The sequence below is a fragment of the Stegastes partitus genome, unplaced genomic scaffold (assembly GCF_000690725.1).
Source record: "Stegastes partitus isolate 25-593 unplaced genomic scaffold, Stegastes_partitus-1.0.2 Scaffold170, whole genome shotgun sequence".
NCBI classification, from domain to species: domain Eukaryota; kingdom Metazoa; phylum Chordata; class Actinopteri; family Pomacentridae; genus Stegastes; species Stegastes partitus.
In genome coordinates, this window is record NW_007577901.1 from 618101 (window position 1) to 638976 (window position 20876).

Genomic DNA, 20876 nt, shown 5'->3' on the forward strand with positions numbered 1-20876 from the left:
CAGAGGCCACCAGAGGCCACCAGAGGCCACCTGAGGCTACCAGAGGCTACCAGAGGCTACCAGAGGCCACCTGAGGCCGTCTGAGGCCGTCTGAGGCCACCAGAGGCTGCCTGAGGCCACCAGAGGCCATCAGAGGCCGTCTGAGGCCATCCAAGGCCACCTGAGGCCGCCGCCGAGTTGGTCCAGCTTTGTTTGACGCACTTCTTGTTGTAATAAAAAGCCTCCTTTGTGCACAGCTCTGGTGGGACTCGGCAGCGTTTGAAGGTCTTGGAGCTGGCTGGGATTGAGCAGGAACCCTGCTGACGCTCTGCAGGACGCTGATGGAGGTCCTCTCAGGAGTTTGATCGTCTGCTGCTGAAGTAAACAAAAGAGAGAAGCACAGAGGAGCAAACCAGGAATGTGTTTATGAGGTTTAGTCTCTGGTGTGAGCTATAAATACTGTTCATATATAAATGCAGATGTTCTTGTTGTCTGACGTAAAGAAGCTTCTGGTGAGAAAACTGGTGAATCTGCTGCTGAGTCTTCAAGAAGAAGAAGTTTAGACGAGTTTGGTGCCAAAAAACAAGTTTATTTAGTAGAAACCTGCAAACTGTGATGAAACTCAGACTTTAAAGCATTAAAACAGACGGTTTTTACTGTTTCAGTTGTTTGTGTTTTTGAGAATTCAACCCAAAAATATTCTTCTTCTCTGACTTGGAAATAAATTAAAAAGAACAAAATAGTTTCTATTAGTGTGGATAAAAAATGGTTCAAATTTAAGCAGCTTTTAACCACCAGAAGTGTTTTAAAGTAGAAACTCACTCAGACGTGGACGGTGTCTCCTACAGAAGGACGGTGATCGAATAGAAACACAGATGATTATTTTTATTATTTAGTGTTTTTAGGATGAAACGAGCTGCAGCTGCTGTGACTGACGTCGTTTTAACAGTTTGGTTGTGGAGGTTCCGTCCAGCTGATGCAGGAGGAGGCGGATGGAGGAAGTTTTGTTGTCCGGTGCTGTTTTCATTTGACAGAACGAGGACGTTGCTGGTTGTTAGAATCGATCGACTCTGATCAGCTGCGTGAGACGTTCAGTAGCTGCACGGACTGACGCTCACGGAACCAAACTGGACCTTCGTGTCTGGTCGTTTTCTTTGCAGATGAAGTGGTTTAAACATAATGTGCTGCTGCGTCCGTCTCCTCAGGCAGCAGGTAGCTTCACAGAAGGTGTTTGATCAGCTCGTACAGATGTTTGACTTTAGCGTAGGGAGGAGGCTGCTGCTGACGGAGCACAGAGGCTGCAGTGAAGTAACAGAACCAGCACTGATCGAGCTGCTCTCAGAGGTTAAAGCCTGACGCCGGGTCTCGTCTCGTCCCTGCAGCTGCTGTACGAGGACAGCCGGATGGTGACCCTGACGGCGCCGTACGTGGCCGGCTTCCTGGCCTTCAGAGAGACGCCGTTCCTCCTGGAGGCTCTGCAGCGTCTGCAGGAGAACCAGCCGGAGCTTCTGCCTCAGGTCGGCCACCACAAGTCTCAGCTTCACTTTAAGTTTAAGTTTGTACACGCATGAGGAGTAAAGAAATGAAAACACACACATTGAACTTTGCTGGACGCTTCAGGCTCAGACCTTCTACATTCTCTACATTCTCTTGCTCTGATGGTTGTGTGAAGACCTTAATACTCAAACTTGTGTGACACTGATCTGATTTGTCTGTTGTTGTTTTTAAATTAATCGACTAAATCTTCTCAGTCACGACACGTCTGAGCCGAGCTGCTGGTTTTTGTTTTGCTTTTTGTAGAATTAAGTTTCTGCAGCTCAGTTAATTTTTGGTGAATTTTTAAACCTACAACACCAAAACTTTAAGCTCAGATTTGGTTCATGGAGCAGCGTGGGACAGATGATTAGTAGGAACATGGAGAACTCCAGTGTTTCTGAGTGGCTTTACAGCTTCAGGCTCTGATCAACATTTTGGTGTTTGGTGATTTTAAAAAAACTAAAACCTTCCAAACACGGCAGCGAGTGCATCGGAGGCGTTCCTGCAAAAGAGCAACAAAGGAACTGTTTTGATGAAACGTTTGCATGTCGGGAGGCTTTAAATACGACAATATTGTACAAGTAGATTAAATCATCTTTAATTATGGGCTAGTTAAATGAAACCATCATCAAAAGTCATGCACAGCTCCTACATGCACACATCTGGTTGACTTGAGCTCTGGACACTCGCTGCTCTCTGTATCAGAAACACGTCTGTGGAGTCGCCTCTGGCTCCAGGATCATCAGCCGGAGCATCTCGGCGTCGCTCCGGCATCTCGGAGCGTCTCAGGCCGCAGACTGTTCAGAAAAGTTTGGGGGGAGGCACACGTGGGACGCTAACAGAAACCCGAGCAGCCCGGATTAGCAGCGCTCCTGCTGTGACATGAATAAATGGAGGACGATAAACAGGAGTTTCTGTTTTTAGTTGTCGTGTTCTCTCTCCTCAGGTGGTGCTCGTGGACGGGAACGGCCTCTTCCACGACAGAGGTGAGGAGAACGTCGGGTTTTTTGTGTTTTTGGTGTTTTTGATGTCGTTTCTTTTGGTTTTACAGCAAAATAATCAACCAAAGAAAAACCCAGATGTAGCTGAAGATGTGACATGAGATGTGTGAGATCCACCCTATTTCTGGGTGTTTTTAAGCTTTTTTCACATTTTTATTCACCGTCGGCTCATTTTTGACGACAACATGAAGTCCTGCTCCTCTACAGGAACAGAACAACAGGACTAGACGTAGACAGAACTCTATAAAGTCCTCAGATCACATCACAGCTGTACGGTTTAGCTCCGATCGCCAACGCAGAGTCTTCTTCCTGAAGGGGGCGGAGCCAGCAGCAGCTGAGCCACCGTGGAAGAACTGAAAAAAATGATGTGAGACTTTGATTAATTTGCTGAAAATAGGCACAGATTGGAACCTTTAAGTTAATTTAATTTAGCTGCATCATGACTCTGAATAATCTGCATTTTGTTTTAGAAAGAAAGGACCTCAGCTTTCTGTCATCATCATCATAGTTGTTGTTGTTGTTGTTCTGCTGGTCTTCCTGGTTTTCTCCAGAGGAACGCTGTTTGTGATCTGATCAGGTGTTTGTGCAGATCGATGCCGTTCCTTTGTCACGTCTTTATGTTCCTGGTGTGTCAGGATCATTTGCTTTTGCCTGGAACCTGAGGTTTTCTCTGTCCGGACCGTTGCAGAGTTCGGGCTGGCGTGTCACCTGGGCGTTCTGTCGGGGCTTCCCTGTGTGGGCGTGGCCAAGAACCTGCTGCAGGTGCAGGGCGTGAACAAGAGCCAGGAGCACCAATCACAGGTGAGACTGACAGAACCTCGTTCATTTACCCGTCTGACGTGAAGCCGTGTCTACGATGTGGAAATGTACTGACAGTAAAACGTGTTCACTCCTCTTTTCTCATGTTGTTGCTTTAAAACAACTGAATCATGGAGAATTTCATTTTGAAGTATTTATCCTCGTTTAAGTCCTTCTGGATGTAACTAAGCAGCGTAGACATAAAAACTCTCCAAGCAACTCTGATAAAGGTTGTTGAAAAGCATAATTCAGGGCACGGATACGAGAACATTTAGTGGCAGCATCATGATGAAGCACGGCGGTGGCAGCATCATGACGTGAGGATGTTTCTCAGCAGCATCCTGGAAGGCTTATAAAGGTAGAGGGTAAATAAATGCTCCAAAGTGTAGATAAAACATTTTCACTTTTTTATTGTAAATCTTGTCAAAATAGCCAAAATATATTGATTCAAAGTTGAGAAGCAATAAAAGGGAAAACCTTTCAAGGGGGGTAAACACGTGACATCGTGACTGTTTGATGATTGAAATCTACAGATTTAAAGCCATGAAGCTTCACTTCCTGCCTGGTTCTCATAAACAACACCATGTGTACAGGTAGATGGAAATCTGTCAGGACCTGCGAGTTCTGATCTCATCTGAGTCTGTAGATCAGGTTCTAGCCGTGTCTAGCCCGTGGTTCTGTCTGCGGCTCCGTCTTGTGGTTCTTCTCACAGAACAAGAATCTGCTTCACGTTTGCCAGCATCGACCAGCACCAGCAGACGAATCGGGTTCTCAGAGTGTAATCACTGCTCTGTTGTCTTTATCGCCCGCTGCATCGAGAGGAAAAAGAAATGTCAGAGAGGGACCAAGCAAAGGACAGAGCCTTCAATTGCCTTCGCGTGCACGTGAACCCGCATCTGCACGCCGGCCCGAGCGTGCACGTGAGCGTGCGCCGCTGTTTTGACAGCGTGACTTTTATTGCGAGCCAAGGCCTCGTCGTGTAGCTGATGCTAATGTGACTTTTGGAATACAAATGGAGCTGGAACAAATGCCTATTGGTCAAAGTGTACCTGTGGGACAGCGAGATCTGGATTTCATTAATATGCAAATGTTCACTTTGCTTCTGTGCGGCGCCGCGGTGACCTGTTGAAGCAAGAACAAAAACAATTTAAAGCAAAAAAAATAAAACAACACCGGGCAGATGAACAGGCGTCTGCCGCCGTTTTTCTGTAATTCATCAGGATGTGGAGGTCGGCCGAGGTTCTGGTCGCTGCTGCTCTGAAACCACGAGCGCTCCTAATAAAATACCAGCATCTCTGAGTCCCACGTCTCCACTGTAGATGCATCTACACACATGTTGACGTGCTGTGCATCCAGCAGACGCTTTAACCATCACGTTCCTCTGACAGTGAATCTGAACACGTCATCGAAACCACAAAAATAAACCGTCTGCTCTAATTGGATTCTGTAAAAAACAAGAAGCTCTGTGGTGCTTGGTGCAGCCGTGACGCCGTCAGTGACTCATCGGCAACCAGCGGTCACACGGCAAAAATTCAAGACGTCTGATAAAAGAGTTTTTATTTTATTAACTGGGGTATAAAATTAACATGACGTTGTTTTAGAGGCAGCTACACGATTGGTCAAACCGTCCAAACGTCTGTGAACTGCTCGTCTGTGGTGGAACATCAAACCAAATCTAATCTAATATTGAATCAAAATCATTTTATTCTGCAGGTCTCATTTGCTCCGGCTGGATTCAATAAAAACCAAAAAATTCTGCGCTCAGGGAGAGCAAATGAAAAAGGCACACATGGTTACTAAATGTTGATGGTATGTACGTCACTGTTTAGTGCACGTGTTGATTCCAGGTTTGACCGTTTGTTGTAAAATAATTAATCGCCTAAATTCGACTTTCACTTGATGAGTTGCAGCATTACAGCGACGTCCTTCTGAGCTACAGACCAGTTCTCTCGTCTTCTGGTCGTCGTGTTGCAGAGAACACGTGACGTGAAGCTTCCACATTAAATCACTGTTCAGCGTCGTGTTCAGCGTCGTGTTCATCGGCGGCGATCATAATTGTTTCTTCATAAATGGGAGACACGGCGGTGACGGACGCTTCCCTTAATGTGGAGCGCCACGCCGGAGTCTGAGCGTGAAGCAGAGCCGACATCCGATCCGCTGCTCTCCCAATTAGCAGGCGGCACACTGGTGGAACATGCTGATCCAATTCTCCGTAGGAGCGAATCCATCTCGCTCAATTAGCGTCACCGGCTTTGGCGTCGGAAAATATGAGCTCGTCTCGGCCGCGGGGAGGTCTTCGCTTACATCCCCCGATCCAATTGGCCTCGTTTATTTCGTGTATCAGGTGGCGCTAGCGTCCACGCCGCGTCTTTGGGCTACTAGCTTTGGCTCGGTGCATGAAATCTAAGAACTCCCTTCTGGTCCTCGCTGATGTGATCGCGGCTCTCTGGGGTTCTGTCTAATGTGTCTGCAGGCACGAGTGGCAGCGCGACGCTTCAGGGCGGCACCGGCGTTTGAGCGCTCGGTGGGAAATTAGCTGTGAAGTAATCTGTGAAACACAAGCCGTATCAGGCCCGCGACCAGATTTCAGAAAATTAGCTCTTTAGAAACAAGATTAACCGTCGGCGGATCTCCACGCTCGCCGCTGACAGGCGACACGCTGCCACACTCGATTAGGCGTCGGCGCTTCCAACGGCATCGCCAGCGCACCAGTTAAAAACCAATATGCAGTCTGGAGAAGTGTCTCTGAAGGTTACAGAAGTTTCTCTGCAAATTAAATGTGTGTGTGTGTGTGTGTGTGTAGGTGTGTGTGTGTGTGTGTGTGTGTGTGTGTGTGTCCTCATCAGATGCAGGTGAACAGCTGCTTGTAGATATTAAAGTTGGAGTCATGTCATATGGATGCATGCAGGAGAAGTTTTCCTGGATCAGGATCAATGTGGCTTTTAGAAGGTTCATGTGAAGATGAAATCAGGTTTTTTCTACTAAGACAACGGAAACACATTAAAAGTAGAATCAATCCAGAAGAATTCACCCTTTAAAGTAGTTCGTCGATGAACCTTTGGCTGGAACTGATCCTGTGTTGGTCTCCATCAGCCTGAACATCTGGACGCTGTAGTTACGTCCCGTTCTCCTGTAGCTCTGTCGGGTTCTACAGGGGTCTTATTATTGTTATAAGACAAATCTTAAAAGTTGCTTCCATGTTGTCTTTATCTTGAATTTACCATCATCTGAGCTTGCTTTGCGTTTGGTTAACAACCCTGTGTGGTGAAACAACTGCAAATGAAAACGACCAGAAACAGAAACACGCCGGATGTTTTTAAAGGTGTTTCTTTCCATTTTTACGGGTAAATAATGGATGTGATGACGTGTTGAGATGAAAGTGCATCCTCGTCCTCACAGAGCCACCATTAGCTCCATTAGGGGACACGCATGCTTCCCATTAAGGCGTCCATGTTTGTTCTGGACGTAATGCGCTCTTTTGTCTGAGGATGAAAGACGGTGGAGAATGCTCCTGTTTGTCCTCGCTGCACTTCTGGATAAAGACGCCCTTGCTGCTGTTCTTAGAGTCCTTCAGATCTTCTATATCTGCCTCCCTCTCCTCTCCATTAACCTCCAGTCTATCTATCGCTTTCTCATCTCGTTTTTTTCCTCTTCCCTCGCTCCCCTCCTTGTCTTTCGCGCCGATCGCCGCCTGGCTGCAGCTCAAACTGGTGTGTTATTGATGACTCGCTCTGCGTTTCTGACTTGTGCTGTTCTGGCGCCGGTCCTGCGCTCGCTCCGGAGCAGCCAAACGCCGCCTGTCGGCCCGGCGCTGGCCTCGTCCCAGCCGGGATCGGAGGCCCCGTGTGGCCCCCGCTGTCTCCCCGCTGGCTGCTCGCTGTAATCAGTCACCGCCGAGCCGACACTCCATCCATCACCGGGGCTAAACTCCCTTCATCGCCGTGGCCCGCAACCCACAGCGCACCTGTCAACACGTCTGACTTTGCACCGGATCCTCGGCTGCACGGGCGAAACTTTAGGAATGAACACAGAGGTCGTTTAGAAAGAAAGAGCAGTCTGCACTCTGAACAATAACGTAATTAATTAGAGGCTTTGTAATAATTGATCTCTTGACACGATGAGCAAAGTTTTCAATCCGAATACATTCTGGTTGACGATGGAATCAGTAAACAGACAAATATGTGAACCTAAACAACAGAAATGTTTGTTTTTCATCTACATTTATCTGCGTTTTTCATTCTTTTTGGCGTAAACTCAAAGTGCAATTCAAGCGATTATGTTCAACATTTTCAGACTTTTTCTCTTGAATCTTTTGCACACGACCACGCTGTCACATCGCGGGGAGTTTCCAGCAACGAGGCGAAGCGTCGCCCTCATTTGCATAAAGTCGACTTGACTTCAGCTTTATGCAAATTTGGCAAACTTTGGTAAAATCTCCCGTGTGGACACGAAGCAGCATCAGGCCTCGATAAGAAAACAAACTTTCCGCCCAACAAGCCAAGCGATGCGTCTCGTCTTCCACCACAAACTTTCAGTGCATCCTGTGCATCTTCTTTGTGGCTGGCAAACGAATTTTAGGTGCTTTTGAATTTTTGGGCTGGAGTGTTACTGCATCAGTCTTGCTGGAAATTAGGGAACTGACCAAGGTGCGATTAAAAGCTTTATTTTTTTAAAACGTATTAGAAATCAAGCTGTCGAAATGAACACGTTAAAGTCCCACCGCTAGTTTTTTCGTGGCAAGTTTTTTGTTCAGTTCATATGTGAATCTCGTTTAAGCGTCACATTTCCCGGTTTTGACGTTTGTTCAGTTTAAAAGCCCCCAAAACCATTTTGAAAACGGTGTTTCGTAAAAGATTTGAGGCAAGAAAGAAGCCACGCAGTCGCCAAATCTGTCCTGGATGTCGGACCTCTGCTCGACGCTCAGCGGCCGCAATGAAGAACCCGACAACTCAACTTTTATGCAAATTTCTCGTCTTCCACCACAAACTTTCAGTCCATCCTGTGCATCTTCTTCGTGACTGGCAAGCAAACCGTAGGTGCTTTGGCGCCACCTACTGGGCTGGAGTGTTACTGAATCAGTGTTGCCGGAAATTAGGGAACTGAGAACGGTGCGATTAAAGGTGTTGTTTTTACGAGAAGCTGGCCGTTTGTAGCAGCTGTTACACTGACTGTCTTCCTGTTCCTAATTAATGAAATAAAAATCTGCACAATGTTTTATTTCGGCTCCTTGAAGCTTTATTCCAACATGTCGGACGGTTCCTTCATGTTTCTTGTTTGACGCTTCGCCTCGTTTCATGTGTTCAGACGGTAAAAGATGCATTTTGTCAAGAGTTTGGATGTGAAAGTGGAGTCTGACACGTCACCGTGGAAACAGAGTTAAACAGAGTTGTGTTGTAGGAAGGCTGAAGGACAACAGCGTTCAGCAGAGTCGACGCTTTTGTTGTTTTCTTGGTCGCATCCGTTTATGTTTTCAGACAAATGAAGGCATTTCGTCAAAAGCAGAGACGCGTTTGAGTCTCGTTGAGGTCAAAGCGAAGCCTCGGCGGCGGCTTAACGGTTTGTCTGCATCCGGTGATGTTTGTTTCTCGCCGTTCTTCCTCCCTGACTTTGATTCTCGTTTCTTTTCAGATCGCTGCTCTGCAGAAAGGAGGAGACAGCTTCCCGCTCACCGCCGCCTCGGGCAAAGTGCTCGGAAAGGTGCGACGAAGGACGCAAAATACAAACAGACGCTTTAAACGGCGGCGCTGCTTCAAAGTCCGAGTGATCACGAGACCTTTCTGTTTGGTTCCAGGCGCTGCGGAGCTCCGACAAGAGCGTGAAGCCGGTGTACGTGTCGGTGGGCCACAAGATCAGCCTGGACACCGCCGTCCGCCTCACGCACGCCTGCTGCCGGTACCGAGTCCCGGAGCCCATCAGACAGGTAGGAACACCAGCAGGAAGCCTGTGGGCCATCACGGGAACTAGAGTCAGAACAGACTGTTTGTGGAGGTTGAGGTGTGAAACGTCACGCTGGGTTTCCACCAGGAGGCTGTAAATGATCCAGAAAACACAGGACACAGTGCAGGCAGCCCAGGTAGGGATGCTAAGACAAAACAGAGTCTTCTTCCTGAAGGGGGCGGGGCAACAGAAGCTATAAACCTGCAGACGCTTCAACAGCAGTTTCAGGACGAGATTTCTATATAATGGTGACCTGACTACACAACCTCATACATGGTACTGGAATGACTGCAGTCGTGACCCGATCATCGACCCTTAACAATCCTAAACCTGCTATCTGACAGGTTTGTAGGAAAAACCAACAGAACCCATAAAAACAGCCTTAACATAGCGACAGCCTTGGATTGTGACTCCGACATGACATTTAATGTCACCAATCAGGATGACGGCGTATTATCTGACTGAACAATCCCACAGATTGGCTACGTTCACACTGCAGGACTTGATGCTCAATGAGGATTTCTTTGTGACTTCCTTCACGTTTCCACTTCAATGCGACTTGTATGTGATCTGCTGTGTGAACTTCATACGACCCAAAAGTGTCCCGCATGCGCAGAAGAGGATACGACGACGTCACACGCAGCGAGCGTGCTCAGTGTTTATGGAAGTAAACATGGATGGTAACGGTGGAGCGTATCTGCCACTCCCCCGCCGCCACCGATGGAGGAAACAGAAGTGTGAGCGCTAACTAAACTAGCATCAGCAGCCAAGTACTGCCTGTGTGTTCTGGACACTTCCACCCCGTCAGAGCGCTGCCCCGGGGTGGAAGTGTCCCCCGACCGCACCGAATATTCTGATATTCATCATCAATTGGGCCTGAACATCCAGAGAGCAGAAAGTTCTACTGGGACCAGCCCTACTAGTTATTATAACAACTATGAACAATAATGAACAACTAATGAGCCTTCCAGCATCAAGCCCTCCTCGTATCTGGACCTCCGTCTGGACAATCCGACATAAAGAAGGTTTTACATTTAGAGTCGGATCATCGAACACAATATTTGACAAATTAAGAGTATTTTTTAAACAAACATTTCCTGAATCTGTAAAGACGGAGAAAAAAATGGTGTTTAAAAAATAAATGTACGTTTTGCAGTGAGACACATCCTGGTGTGATGAGTTAATGTGAGAATAATTTGCAAAAAACCACTTTGGATGTGGTTTTTGCTGTTTTCTGTCTGATTTAACAGCATGTAGCCTCCTTTTAAAACCACGTTGTGTTTCATTTTACAGAATTAAACTATTAGAGACATGAAATGGGTCTAAGACGATGCGATATTTGTACACAATATTCAAAGAAAGCTCGACTATGTTTAAAGCCACAGACACTAAAACCAAAAGTCAAACAGCCACCGAGACACGAACCATCTCAAAAAACATAATTCTGGAGACACGTGAGCACATTATGGGTTATTTTCAAACTGCTAATTCAAAGACGTGAGTCCGCTGTGAGGTCTGACTGGTCCCGTTAGTAAAGATGAAACAGTCTGAGCCTGTTTCTGCTCACGGAGCTGCTGGACTGCTGATTGGTTGGTTGTCACACTTCCACACATCCTGCAGTTCATCCGAACGTCTCTGAAGTTTTGTCACGTGTCGGATTTTTAGTTTTTCTCATCATCTGGTTGCTGCGACTAGTTCATTTTGGGAACCTGTTAGAACAACCACATTATGAGGGAATGTCACACTTTAAAGATGAGGTTTTGTTAATTTTGTCAGTAGCTCTTGGAGGGTTGAGGATGTGCGGCGGCGGCGGCGGCGGCGGCGGCGGCGGCGGCGTCCTGCTGTGAAGCATCACGCTGCGTCTCCAGCAGCAGGGACCCGGAGACTCTAAAAATGCAGCGAACAACGTGTGCAGCTAAATTAGGGATGCTCCGGTTAAAGAAATAAATAAGAAGAATCCAGCGGCGGTGCAGAAAGTTTCCGGCGGTAATGTGACGCCGGCTGTCAAGTGTGACAGGAAGAGCTCTCTGTTTAGCTCCCAGGCAGACAAACAGTCAGGGTTTGTTTTTCTTCTGCGTATTCGATCCACGCTGTTGGATTTATGACAAACAGACGGAAAAGTGCAGATTTCTAAATTCTCTCTTCAGTCAATCAGTCAGTCGGTTTATTGATGCAGCAGGTTTTCTATATAAATGAGAAACAGACGAAACGCTTCACAGATGAAAGGAATAAAAAAAACATCATGTTAGAAATAAAAACCTGAGGTAAAGAGATGAAATAATATAAAACAAATATCTATCGTTAAAATATAAAGTAATATATAAATATAATATAATTATAATATATAAGTAATAAACTGGACAGTGAATAGATTAAAATGTGTAAATAAGCAAATAAATAGAAAAATAAATAGTATAAATAAAATGACGTCTCACAGAGTTTAAAGAAAAAGCAAAGAGACAGTTTTATGTTATCGTTTGGATTTTCTTTTAACAGTTTTTTTTTGCATTTTATTTTGAAGGAATCAAATATTTGCCTCCTTTTAGACAAAAAAAGGCTCATAAATGAAATTAAAAATTAAAAATAATAATATATAGGTGAAGAGAAAAGGGGAAGTCGAAATTCATAAAAACAGAACATGAAAATAAAAAAAAATGAAGCAACAAACTGAACATTAAATAGATTAAAATATGTAAATAGGCGAATAAATAGAAAAAATAATAAATCAAATTAAGTGTCAGAGTTTCAGAGATTTTCTTTTGACAGTTTTTAAACATTTTATTTTAAAGCAATCAAACATTTGCCTCCTTTTAGACAAAAAAAGGTTCATAAATAAAATAAAATAAAATATCTATTAGTAGATTTTAGGTAGAATTATGTCAGAATTTCTGAAAACAGAACAAGAAAAATATTAAACGACACATCGGACAGATAAAAATGTGTAAATAAGTGAATAAACAGAGAAATCAGTAAATGAAATGGGTTCAAATAAGAGTGACAACTAAATAAAATCCATCAGATCCAACCGTCTGACAGCAGAACTGGGTCACGTGGGTTTTGTTTTCTGATGTTGCTTCAGGTTTAAAACTGGCTGCAGGAGGACGGAGCGATGATTCATGCTTCAGTGGGAAAGTGAAACCAAAATAACGAGAATCCAGCCGAACGCATCGATCGAGTTGCTCCTCGCGGGTTCACACGCCTGAAAACCAAACGTGGAGCCGCGGTTCTGGGAAACCGGGCTGCAGCAGAACCAAGTGGTGTGAAGACAAACAGGCCAGAACACACACACACACACACAGAGGTATATGAAAAAATAATAAAATAATCATAAAAATAATAACAATAATGACAACAATAACGATAATGATAATAATAAAAAATATGAATTAAAAAGCTAATAATAATAATAATAATAATAATAATAATAATAATGACAGTAATAATAAAAATAATGATAATATTAATTACAATAATCGTGATAATAACAATAAATAATAGTCCTGATAATAATGATCATAATAATGAAATAATAATAATAAAATAATAAAAAATAACAATAATGACAGTAATAATAATAATATCAATAATAAAAAATAATAATGACAATAATTTTAATAATAACAATTAGAAAAAAACTAATTATGATCATCTTATCTTAAATAAATCCTGTATGTGCAGCCCTGGAGGCAGAACGTGACTCGTATTATTAGATGTTCTTTAGTCCTGCTGTGATTCTTTGTGTGCAGCTGCAGACTGAACCAAACTGCTTTTAGACGATTAACAACATGAATATTTTACTTCCTCTCACTTTGAGCAGCTCCAACGCTGCACGCCGGGAGTCTGAAACTCTTCTTATTATGGGTTTTTTTCCCCAGTTAAAAGTCTTAAAGGCATAAAAACTGTTGACCTGAAATGATCCCTCCTCCTCCTCCTCCTCCTCCTCCTCCTCCGTCCTGCTGCAGTCTGTTCCGTCTTGCCGCCACTTGGGGGCGCTGTGTTTCTGCTGCTGGACTCCTGTTCTCCCGACTGCATAGAAAACACACATGTAGGCACACAGTCACATCTCAAGATTAGTTTTTTTTTTTCCCTCGGTGGGAGCTGCAGCAGCATCGGCGGCTAACTCATCCCCTCATGTGTGTGTTTGTTTCATCTCACCTTCACCCGTCCAACTCTTCTTCTTCTTCTGCATCTTCTCTGCTGGTTGTTGTTGAGTGAGCAGCCCTCAGGCTCGTGCACAAAAAATAAAGAAATCAAACACGTATCAATCTGGCAGGAAGTCGGCGTTACGTAACGGTGGCCTTTTTCAAGTTGGTTCTCTCTTTGTGCACGTCGTGGACAGAACCGGGCCGGACGGGGGTCATGCAGAACCGCCCCACGCTGATGTGAAGGTTGTGGAGGTCTCGGTGGCTGATGAGGTGTTGTGGTTTGAGTGTGGTTGTGTTTGACCACCAGAGGAGCAGAAGGCTTCAGCGGTACCAGAGGAGGGAGATGCATTCATGTCACCAGTTTGAATAAGAACGAACAGCGTCTGAACCTGAAAGCTGGATCCGGTCCGTCCAGGAAGCTGCTCTGCAGAAGCACTTGTTCTGTTTGGTTCTTTGTGTGCCAGCGTTTCACTGAGACTTTCTCACCCGTCTGTATCTGTGATTTGGCCGACTCCAGTTTTCTGCTGCTGTTGTTTTTGTTGTTGCTGCATCTGCCTTCGGCCATCTGCACCAAGCAGGAACACAGGAAGTGGAACCGGTCAGAACATCATGGTTCTTAAACAAACTTTATCTGGTTGTTGGAAACGTTCACGTCTGCCGTACGTCACCAGACGAACCGACGGTCTTTATTTATTTACGGTTTATTTACTTTCTGGAGCTGCTTCTGCGAACTTTGAAGTGTCTGAGAGAAATTCACCGAGTGCAAGAGTGAACACAAGAGTCTTCATGCACTGCCAGCACCTAAAGGAGCTCAGCACCCACTGGATTTATATGTAGTGGTGATTTCACCGCTAGCTAATGTGGCTAACGTTAGCTTTGAAGTGCGTTCAGAGAGACTTTAATTTGAACCAATAGACTGGGCGGGTTAATGACGTTTCTATCTGTTAGCTTCTCTCCTGCTCTCTGGGCTCAACGTACGCTGCGTTTAAGTGCAACCCAAGTCCCGCTAAAGCTGTTTCCGAACCAAACACGAGTTTAAAAAAATGTGAGTTTACAGACTTTTCCATGTGAAGTGATCCTCAGTGAGAAAGTTAGAAAGTCCTGATGTCCAGAGCTGTCAATCACAGTCTTCTTCCTGAAGGGGGCGGGGCTTAAACAACCTGTTTAAAAAAGGACTGAAACCAGGAGTCATGGTGCAATTAAGCATCAGCTCGTTAAGGCCAGATGTTAACCAGCATCAGGGCCGTTTATTCTCTCATGTGTAGGTAACAACAGAAATCGTCCCAACCCAGATTAAAGATTCTCTTCCTACCGTCTCAAGCTGCCGGTTCCGTTCGAGGATATTTTATTCTGTTTGAAATTACCATCCAGGGCAGTTATTTAGTCATTTTTCTTAAAAAAAACATGTTTCCTTCATTTTTGGTCAGTTCTTTTGTATTCCTCTGATCACATTCGTCCTGGTTTTTTTTTAATGTCCTTCATTTTTGTGCAAAGCTCGTGTTACATAAAGAAAGAAAATGAGCTGGGCAGAAACATATAATAGTGTTTTTAGTTTAGGCAGAGCCGAACGTTTTCTAGGGAGCTGAAGAGTTTTTTTTTACCTCCTGAGAGAAAAGTCAGATCTCTTTGTTCCCTGCAGGATAACGATGGATTTATAGTTTTATTCATATTCGAATAGCAAAGAGACGTAAGGAGGCGTCAGCAGCTTCAGCTCTCTGTGGTGTTCAACCTCCAACAGCTTTGTTTTCTCCTTAAATTAAGACCTTTGTTTCTTCACTCCTGCTGCTGTTTAATACGAGCGAATCGAAGCCCTCCCTCGGCGGCCGGGGGGATCCACGGAGTTGGAAGCGAGGGATGACATCATGTTAGCGGTGGAGGCTGATGCGTGAATCCGCTGCAGCAGGATCTCAAAAAAAGAAAAGAAAGAAGCTGGAGGGATGTAATTCTCGCCCCGTCTCAGCTGCGCTCCCTCACACCATTAAATTCTCACACTCCCTCGGCGAGCCCACACCTGAACATGTGACGGAGGCAGCCGGCGGCGGCAGGCAGACACCTGCCCGGCCGTCGCCATGACAGCCGCAGAGCAACAGGTAGAGGAGTCACGGATCTGATCTCTGCTAAGCTACGGCAGCTTTTAGACGGATTTCATTTCTTTGTGGAACAGATGCAATCCTCATCGCGTTTTCGTTCGCTGTGGGCTCGTTTTTCACTGCGTCTCCATGGAAACAGAGCAACCAGGAAGTAGCAGGAGGCACATTTATGATGCAGTAAATCATTTAAAAAAGTTGAATTTCTTGGAGGAATATTTTACAGAAATAAAAAACTTGTGCAGCATTCGTGCCCATAAGTGTAAAAAACCAACGAATCGGTGACTCTACATCCCATATCTACATTTTTAATTTGTTTTCGTGCTCGTTCAGCCGAATAATCGCTGAATTTTTCTTCACGTGACCGTCGTTCACAGGTGAGTCAGTCGTGGCTTCCTGGTCGCGTTGAGGAGGCCAGAATTTTTAGTTTTTTACAGAATTGGATAAAAGCAAACGCTGTGTTCTCCACGAACGTTTGAACGCGGCGTTTGGAATATCGTCGTCTATTTTAAAATCTGCAGCTTCCTGTTATTTCACTGCGTAGGAGTAATAAATAGATGCACATCTGGGCATAATAACGGAGTAAAACTACAGTTGGAGCCATAGGAGCTCATGTTTTTCTACTTTTCTGTCTTGTTGAATTCGTCCAGGAAGATGTTTTATGTTTGAAGCAGAGCCTCGACTTAAACATCTGAACCCGTCGTAAATCAATACTTTGCACATGTTTTGCTTCTTTCCCGTCGTTGTCGGTGACGCTTTGCTTTATTAAATCGTATAAAACCAGCTTTGTGCGTTGACCTCCGTTGACCTCCGTTGACCTCCGTTGACCTCTGTTGACCTCCGTTGACCTCCGTCCTCCCTCCTGCAGAACCACGGTCTCTGTTGATTTCGACCAATCTGTTGGCGGGTTTTTTCTTTTGACTGCTCGGTGTTGCTAAAATCAGCCGTTTGACGTGATTAATGAAGCTGCTTGGTAATTAAACACATCTCACTTTGAGCTGTTCATCACTTCAGCCAAGATTCTACAGTTTGGAGTCGGAAAGACAAAGAAGAAAAAGAGAATACGAGTCGGCGGCGTGTCGTAGAAATGAATAACACCAGCTGCAGGGAAACGGATGGAATTAACTGGAATTAATCAGTGTTTGGGTTCATTCAGGTGGTTGTTGGACGTTTGTTTTCTCTTAAGCTTCACCTCCCATACTTTACTCAAAGGTAAAAAAGGGTTGAACCTTGGTGTAAATGGAGTTTCTCGAATAACAAAACAGAAACACAACCGTGCGTAACCTTAATGAACAACAGGACGGCTTCAAAACTCCGTTAAACTCGTTTCCCTCACAGAGGAAGCAGCTGTACGGCCACAAACTGCAAAGAAACCTGTGATTTTTAAATTTAATTTACAGATTTTATTCCCTGTGTTTTTGTAAAACAAGAAAATATCAACAAAAGCAAAAGTCTGTTACGATACGAACACGTTTTTTCTTTTATTTAATGGATAAAACTCTTATTAACTGCTCTTCATCTGTTTCTGGGACGACGCACTACTAATTAAAAATAAAGAATAAGTAGAGAAGCTTTGGTAATTCTGCATGGATCTGTTTCTACTCGTGTGAAGCTCTTTTATTAAACCGAACACGTACATCGCTGCCTCATCTGAGGCCGTGGATATCTGGGCTGCTGCCGTTATCGTGGTAACGTGGAGCTCAGCAAACTGCGGCGGACACTTTATTATATTTTCCGACACTTTATGGCTGAAGTGATGAATGGAGATAATAATTGGCGGATCCACTGGTTAATTGCATCCATTACATGATGAATGGTGGAACTTTGTCGCCGTTTATTTAATGTTTTCTCCAATTCTTTGACTTTTCTCTTATATTAAAGTTACTGTGTGGACGCAGCACAACTTCTTCGTCTAAAGCATCTCAGAACTTTATATTATTTCTTATGATGAGGATTCGACTGTTTGGGATCAGCGCTGGACGTTAACGGCCTGAAGGACGATCAAACAGTAGAAACAGGTCGTTTGTGTCACAGATATCCAATAAATGTGTACGAAGGAGCGACTGCTGCATCACTGATGCTACAGCCACTAAAATCAGGCACGTAAAGCAGTAAAATGACTGAAAACAGCGACTCAGAACAACTGAAAACGGCTGTAAATAGTGACAAAAAACAACTGCAGTGACTGAAAACATTAAACAGTGACTGAAAATGACGTAAAACAGCTGAAATGAACCAAAAACAGCCAAAAACAAACAAACAAACAAAAAAACTGTGGCAGAGAACAGTGACTAAAACTAAAAACAGACATAAAACAGTGAGTCAGTATGACTAAGTACCACCACAAGAAGCAGTGGCTGAAACAGCAGAAAACATTTAACAGTGACTTAAATACAAACGACGTAAACCAGCAGCTGAACTGAAAACAGCCGAAAACAAACAACAACAACAAAAAAAAACAGTGACTGAGATGAACAGAAAACAAACAAACAGTGGCAGAAAACAATGAGTGGAAAAGGCTGTAAACTATGGTGGGAAGTGCACAACACATTTACAAGTGGCGAAACACTTTTACAAACTCGTGAAACTCTTCTACAAGTAAAATCAACCGGAGAGGGAACCGGGTACCAACTCTGGGGTTGAACCTGATGTGGTGACGGGGAGCGGCCAATCAGAGCTGTTGTTGTCATTTCTGGAGTTCATGGTGGAGGATGTTGTGATGTTTGCAACTGGGCTGACATGACTTCCGCCTTCTGGCTTGGAACCACTGCCTGGATGAATCCATTCCCAGTGGCAATACATGTTTAAACCACTCCTAGATTCATACAGTGTGTCTAAGTCACAAATGGACTTTGGAATCCAAAATAATCCAGGATTTGGCTGTTTATAAGCCATGTGACTGGAAGACCACCAGAGCTTGGGCTCTAAAGTGTTGTCTGTTATCATATCCAATACAATATATATAATATCTGATGCACTGCTGCGGTGTGTCTGCTCCTTCTGTCTGGTCGGCACCATTTAAAATTTCTAAAGACCAACCACATGAAAAACAAAACCGCGTTAATCGGCTCGTGTGTGCTGTCGCTGTCCATGTTGGGTCACCATGAACTCCATAAATGACAGCGACAGCTCTGATTGGCTGCTCCCCGTCACCACTTCAGGTTCAGTCCCACAGTCGATACCCGGTTCCCTTTCCGGTTGATTTTACTTGTAAAAAAGTTTCACCACTTGTGAATGTGTTTTGCACTTTGCGGCCACCGTAGTAAACGCTGACTGAAAACTAAAAACAGTGAAATGACAAAACAGAAAAGTGTCTGAAAACAGCGACATGAAACACCAACTAAAAAAACAAACAGTGACTCAGAACAACTGAAGCGACGTGAGAGTCCAGCCTGCTCAGCTCCAGCCTCATACTTCTACGTTTATTCTACCTTCAATCAGCACCGAGCTGCTGTACAGCAGCTGATGAGGACCTGCTTCACTGAGCAGCGTCTTCATTCCCTCCACATGTGGAGCTGTGGTCAGAGACATAAAGCACACTTTGGGCTCCTTCCTTCCTCCCCTCAGCACTCACTTAAAAGCTCTAATGGACAGCAGTAGCGCTGAAACCTAATCTTCTTCAAGCTAATGCTCCTTGACAAACACACTGCTCAGCTGTCAGAGCCGTCACGTGGAATTAGCCGGCTGCCCAGAACAAAAACAATAATAATACAAGAGAATGGCAGTGATGGATCAGATTAGAGCTCCGGCTGTACCAGCAGCTCAGCACCGTTAACCCTCCAGAACCCCAAACAGGTTCTGTCTTCTGTCACGTTTCTGCTCACTGTGGCTCGTTTTTCACTCCAACATAAAGTCCTCTGTGGAGGCAGAACCACCAGGACCAGAGGAGCCTCACCATGCTGGATGGATCTTCCAGTTTATGAGCCGTGCTGCATTTATTTCATTGATCCAGTCGGTTTTGTTTCGTCTCTCCGTCTCTCTCGTCGTCTCCTCTCTGCTCTGTGGAAACACTGCCTGCAGTTCATCTGGAAAGTCTGAACTTTGGTCCTGTTGTTGGTCAGCGCTGATCAAATGTGGCTCGACGTCAGCAGATCTCCATGAAAGTTAAACGCAGGAGCTTAACACAGGGACTGAAAATGACTCTAGAAACACAGACAACAGAGACAAAACAGGGACTGAATACGACTGAAAACAACGACTGAAAATGACTGGAAACAGATAATAATCAGTGACTGAAAGTGACTCCAAAGATGATGGAAAACAGAGACAGAAGATAGTGGCTGGTAGCCCATGAAGAGCAACTGAAAATAACAAACAGTGACTTAAAATGACTTAAAAGACGACTAGAAACACAGAACAGTGGCTGCAAACAGCAGACAACAGGGACACAAGATAGTGACTGAATACCAACAAAGAGAAACTGAAAACAACTGAAGATAGCAAACAGTGACTGAAAACGACTTAAATCAGTGACATAAGACATGAAAGAGTGTAAAGAACACAAGACAGTAACAGGAAACAAGGACTGAAACCGATTGAGAACAGCGACATGAGACAGTGACTGGACACCAATGAGGAGCAACCAAACAGAACAGCGCCGTCATTCAGACTTCCTGGTGTCTGACAGAACCGATCCGATATCGTCGGTGTGTGGTTCCTGTTCTGCTGCCGGTGATGACAGTGATTCATGGTTCTGAAGTGTCTGCTGAGCGTTCAGCCTGAGGAGGGAGCATTCAGAGGCCTTACTGGGACGATTCACAACCAGCTTGTTCACCAGTAAGACCGTCCTTCAGGATTTCTGCTGCTTCACCGTGTGAGCAGGGAACCAGATGCTCGTGTTCGTTTTCCAGTTGAAACACATTCAAGTCTTCCAGATGTGATGTTTTCCAAACCGGGCCGGTGAATCTCGTCGTCTCGTCCCAGACCGACGACCTGATCGACTTCGTTTGTGTAGTTTTGGTTTCTGGTGATTATTTCCAGACTCTATCTGCCGTTAAAACCCAAACCTGCTGCCGTTGTTGGAAGGTTTCAGATTGAACAAAGAGGCCAAATGGTGCCGCCGTGACTGATTGAATAGCATCAGACTCACTGGATCGCTGCTTCGTCTCTCATTTACATTTCTGATGAAAAAAAATCTACAAAAAAAGTGAAAGTCTGGCAGTGAAGTGCCTGAAAACAATGAAACTGTAAAATACTGTGAAAATAACCACAAATACCTGTGAATTAATGACATTTAGCTCATTTAAAAACAGGAAAACAGCTTTATTTTATTTTATGGCTAAACATTAAAAAGGAGCAGGTAGGAATGGTGACTCCTGATGTGAGCATTGTTTAGAGTTTTATGTTCACTTCTCTGCCTTATGGAGCAGTGAGAGCACCACATTACAACAATA

At 44.6% G+C, this 20876-nt stretch overlaps 1 protein-coding gene across 3 annotated transcripts in view; it reads left to right on the forward strand.

The window, feature by feature from the left end:
• LOC103355868 (endonuclease V) overlaps nucleotides 1-20876 on the forward strand; it is a 67630-nt gene that overhangs the window by 2872 nt on the left and 43882 nt on the right. For 2 of the 3 annotated variants that reach the window (XM_008279806.1, XM_008279807.1), the window contains exons 3-7: nucleotides 1362-1496; nucleotides 2462-2501; nucleotides 3205-3317; nucleotides 8943-9011; nucleotides 9106-9234. In XM_008279806.1, the coding sequence (XP_008278028.1) occupies nucleotides 1362-1496; nucleotides 2462-2501; nucleotides 3205-3317; nucleotides 8943-9011; nucleotides 9106-9234 (486 nt within the window). The remainder of the gene's footprint in view (nucleotides 1-1361; nucleotides 1497-2461; nucleotides 2502-3204; nucleotides 3318-8942; nucleotides 9012-9105; nucleotides 9235-20876) is intronic. The other variant, XM_008279808.1, reaches the window with a different exon arrangement.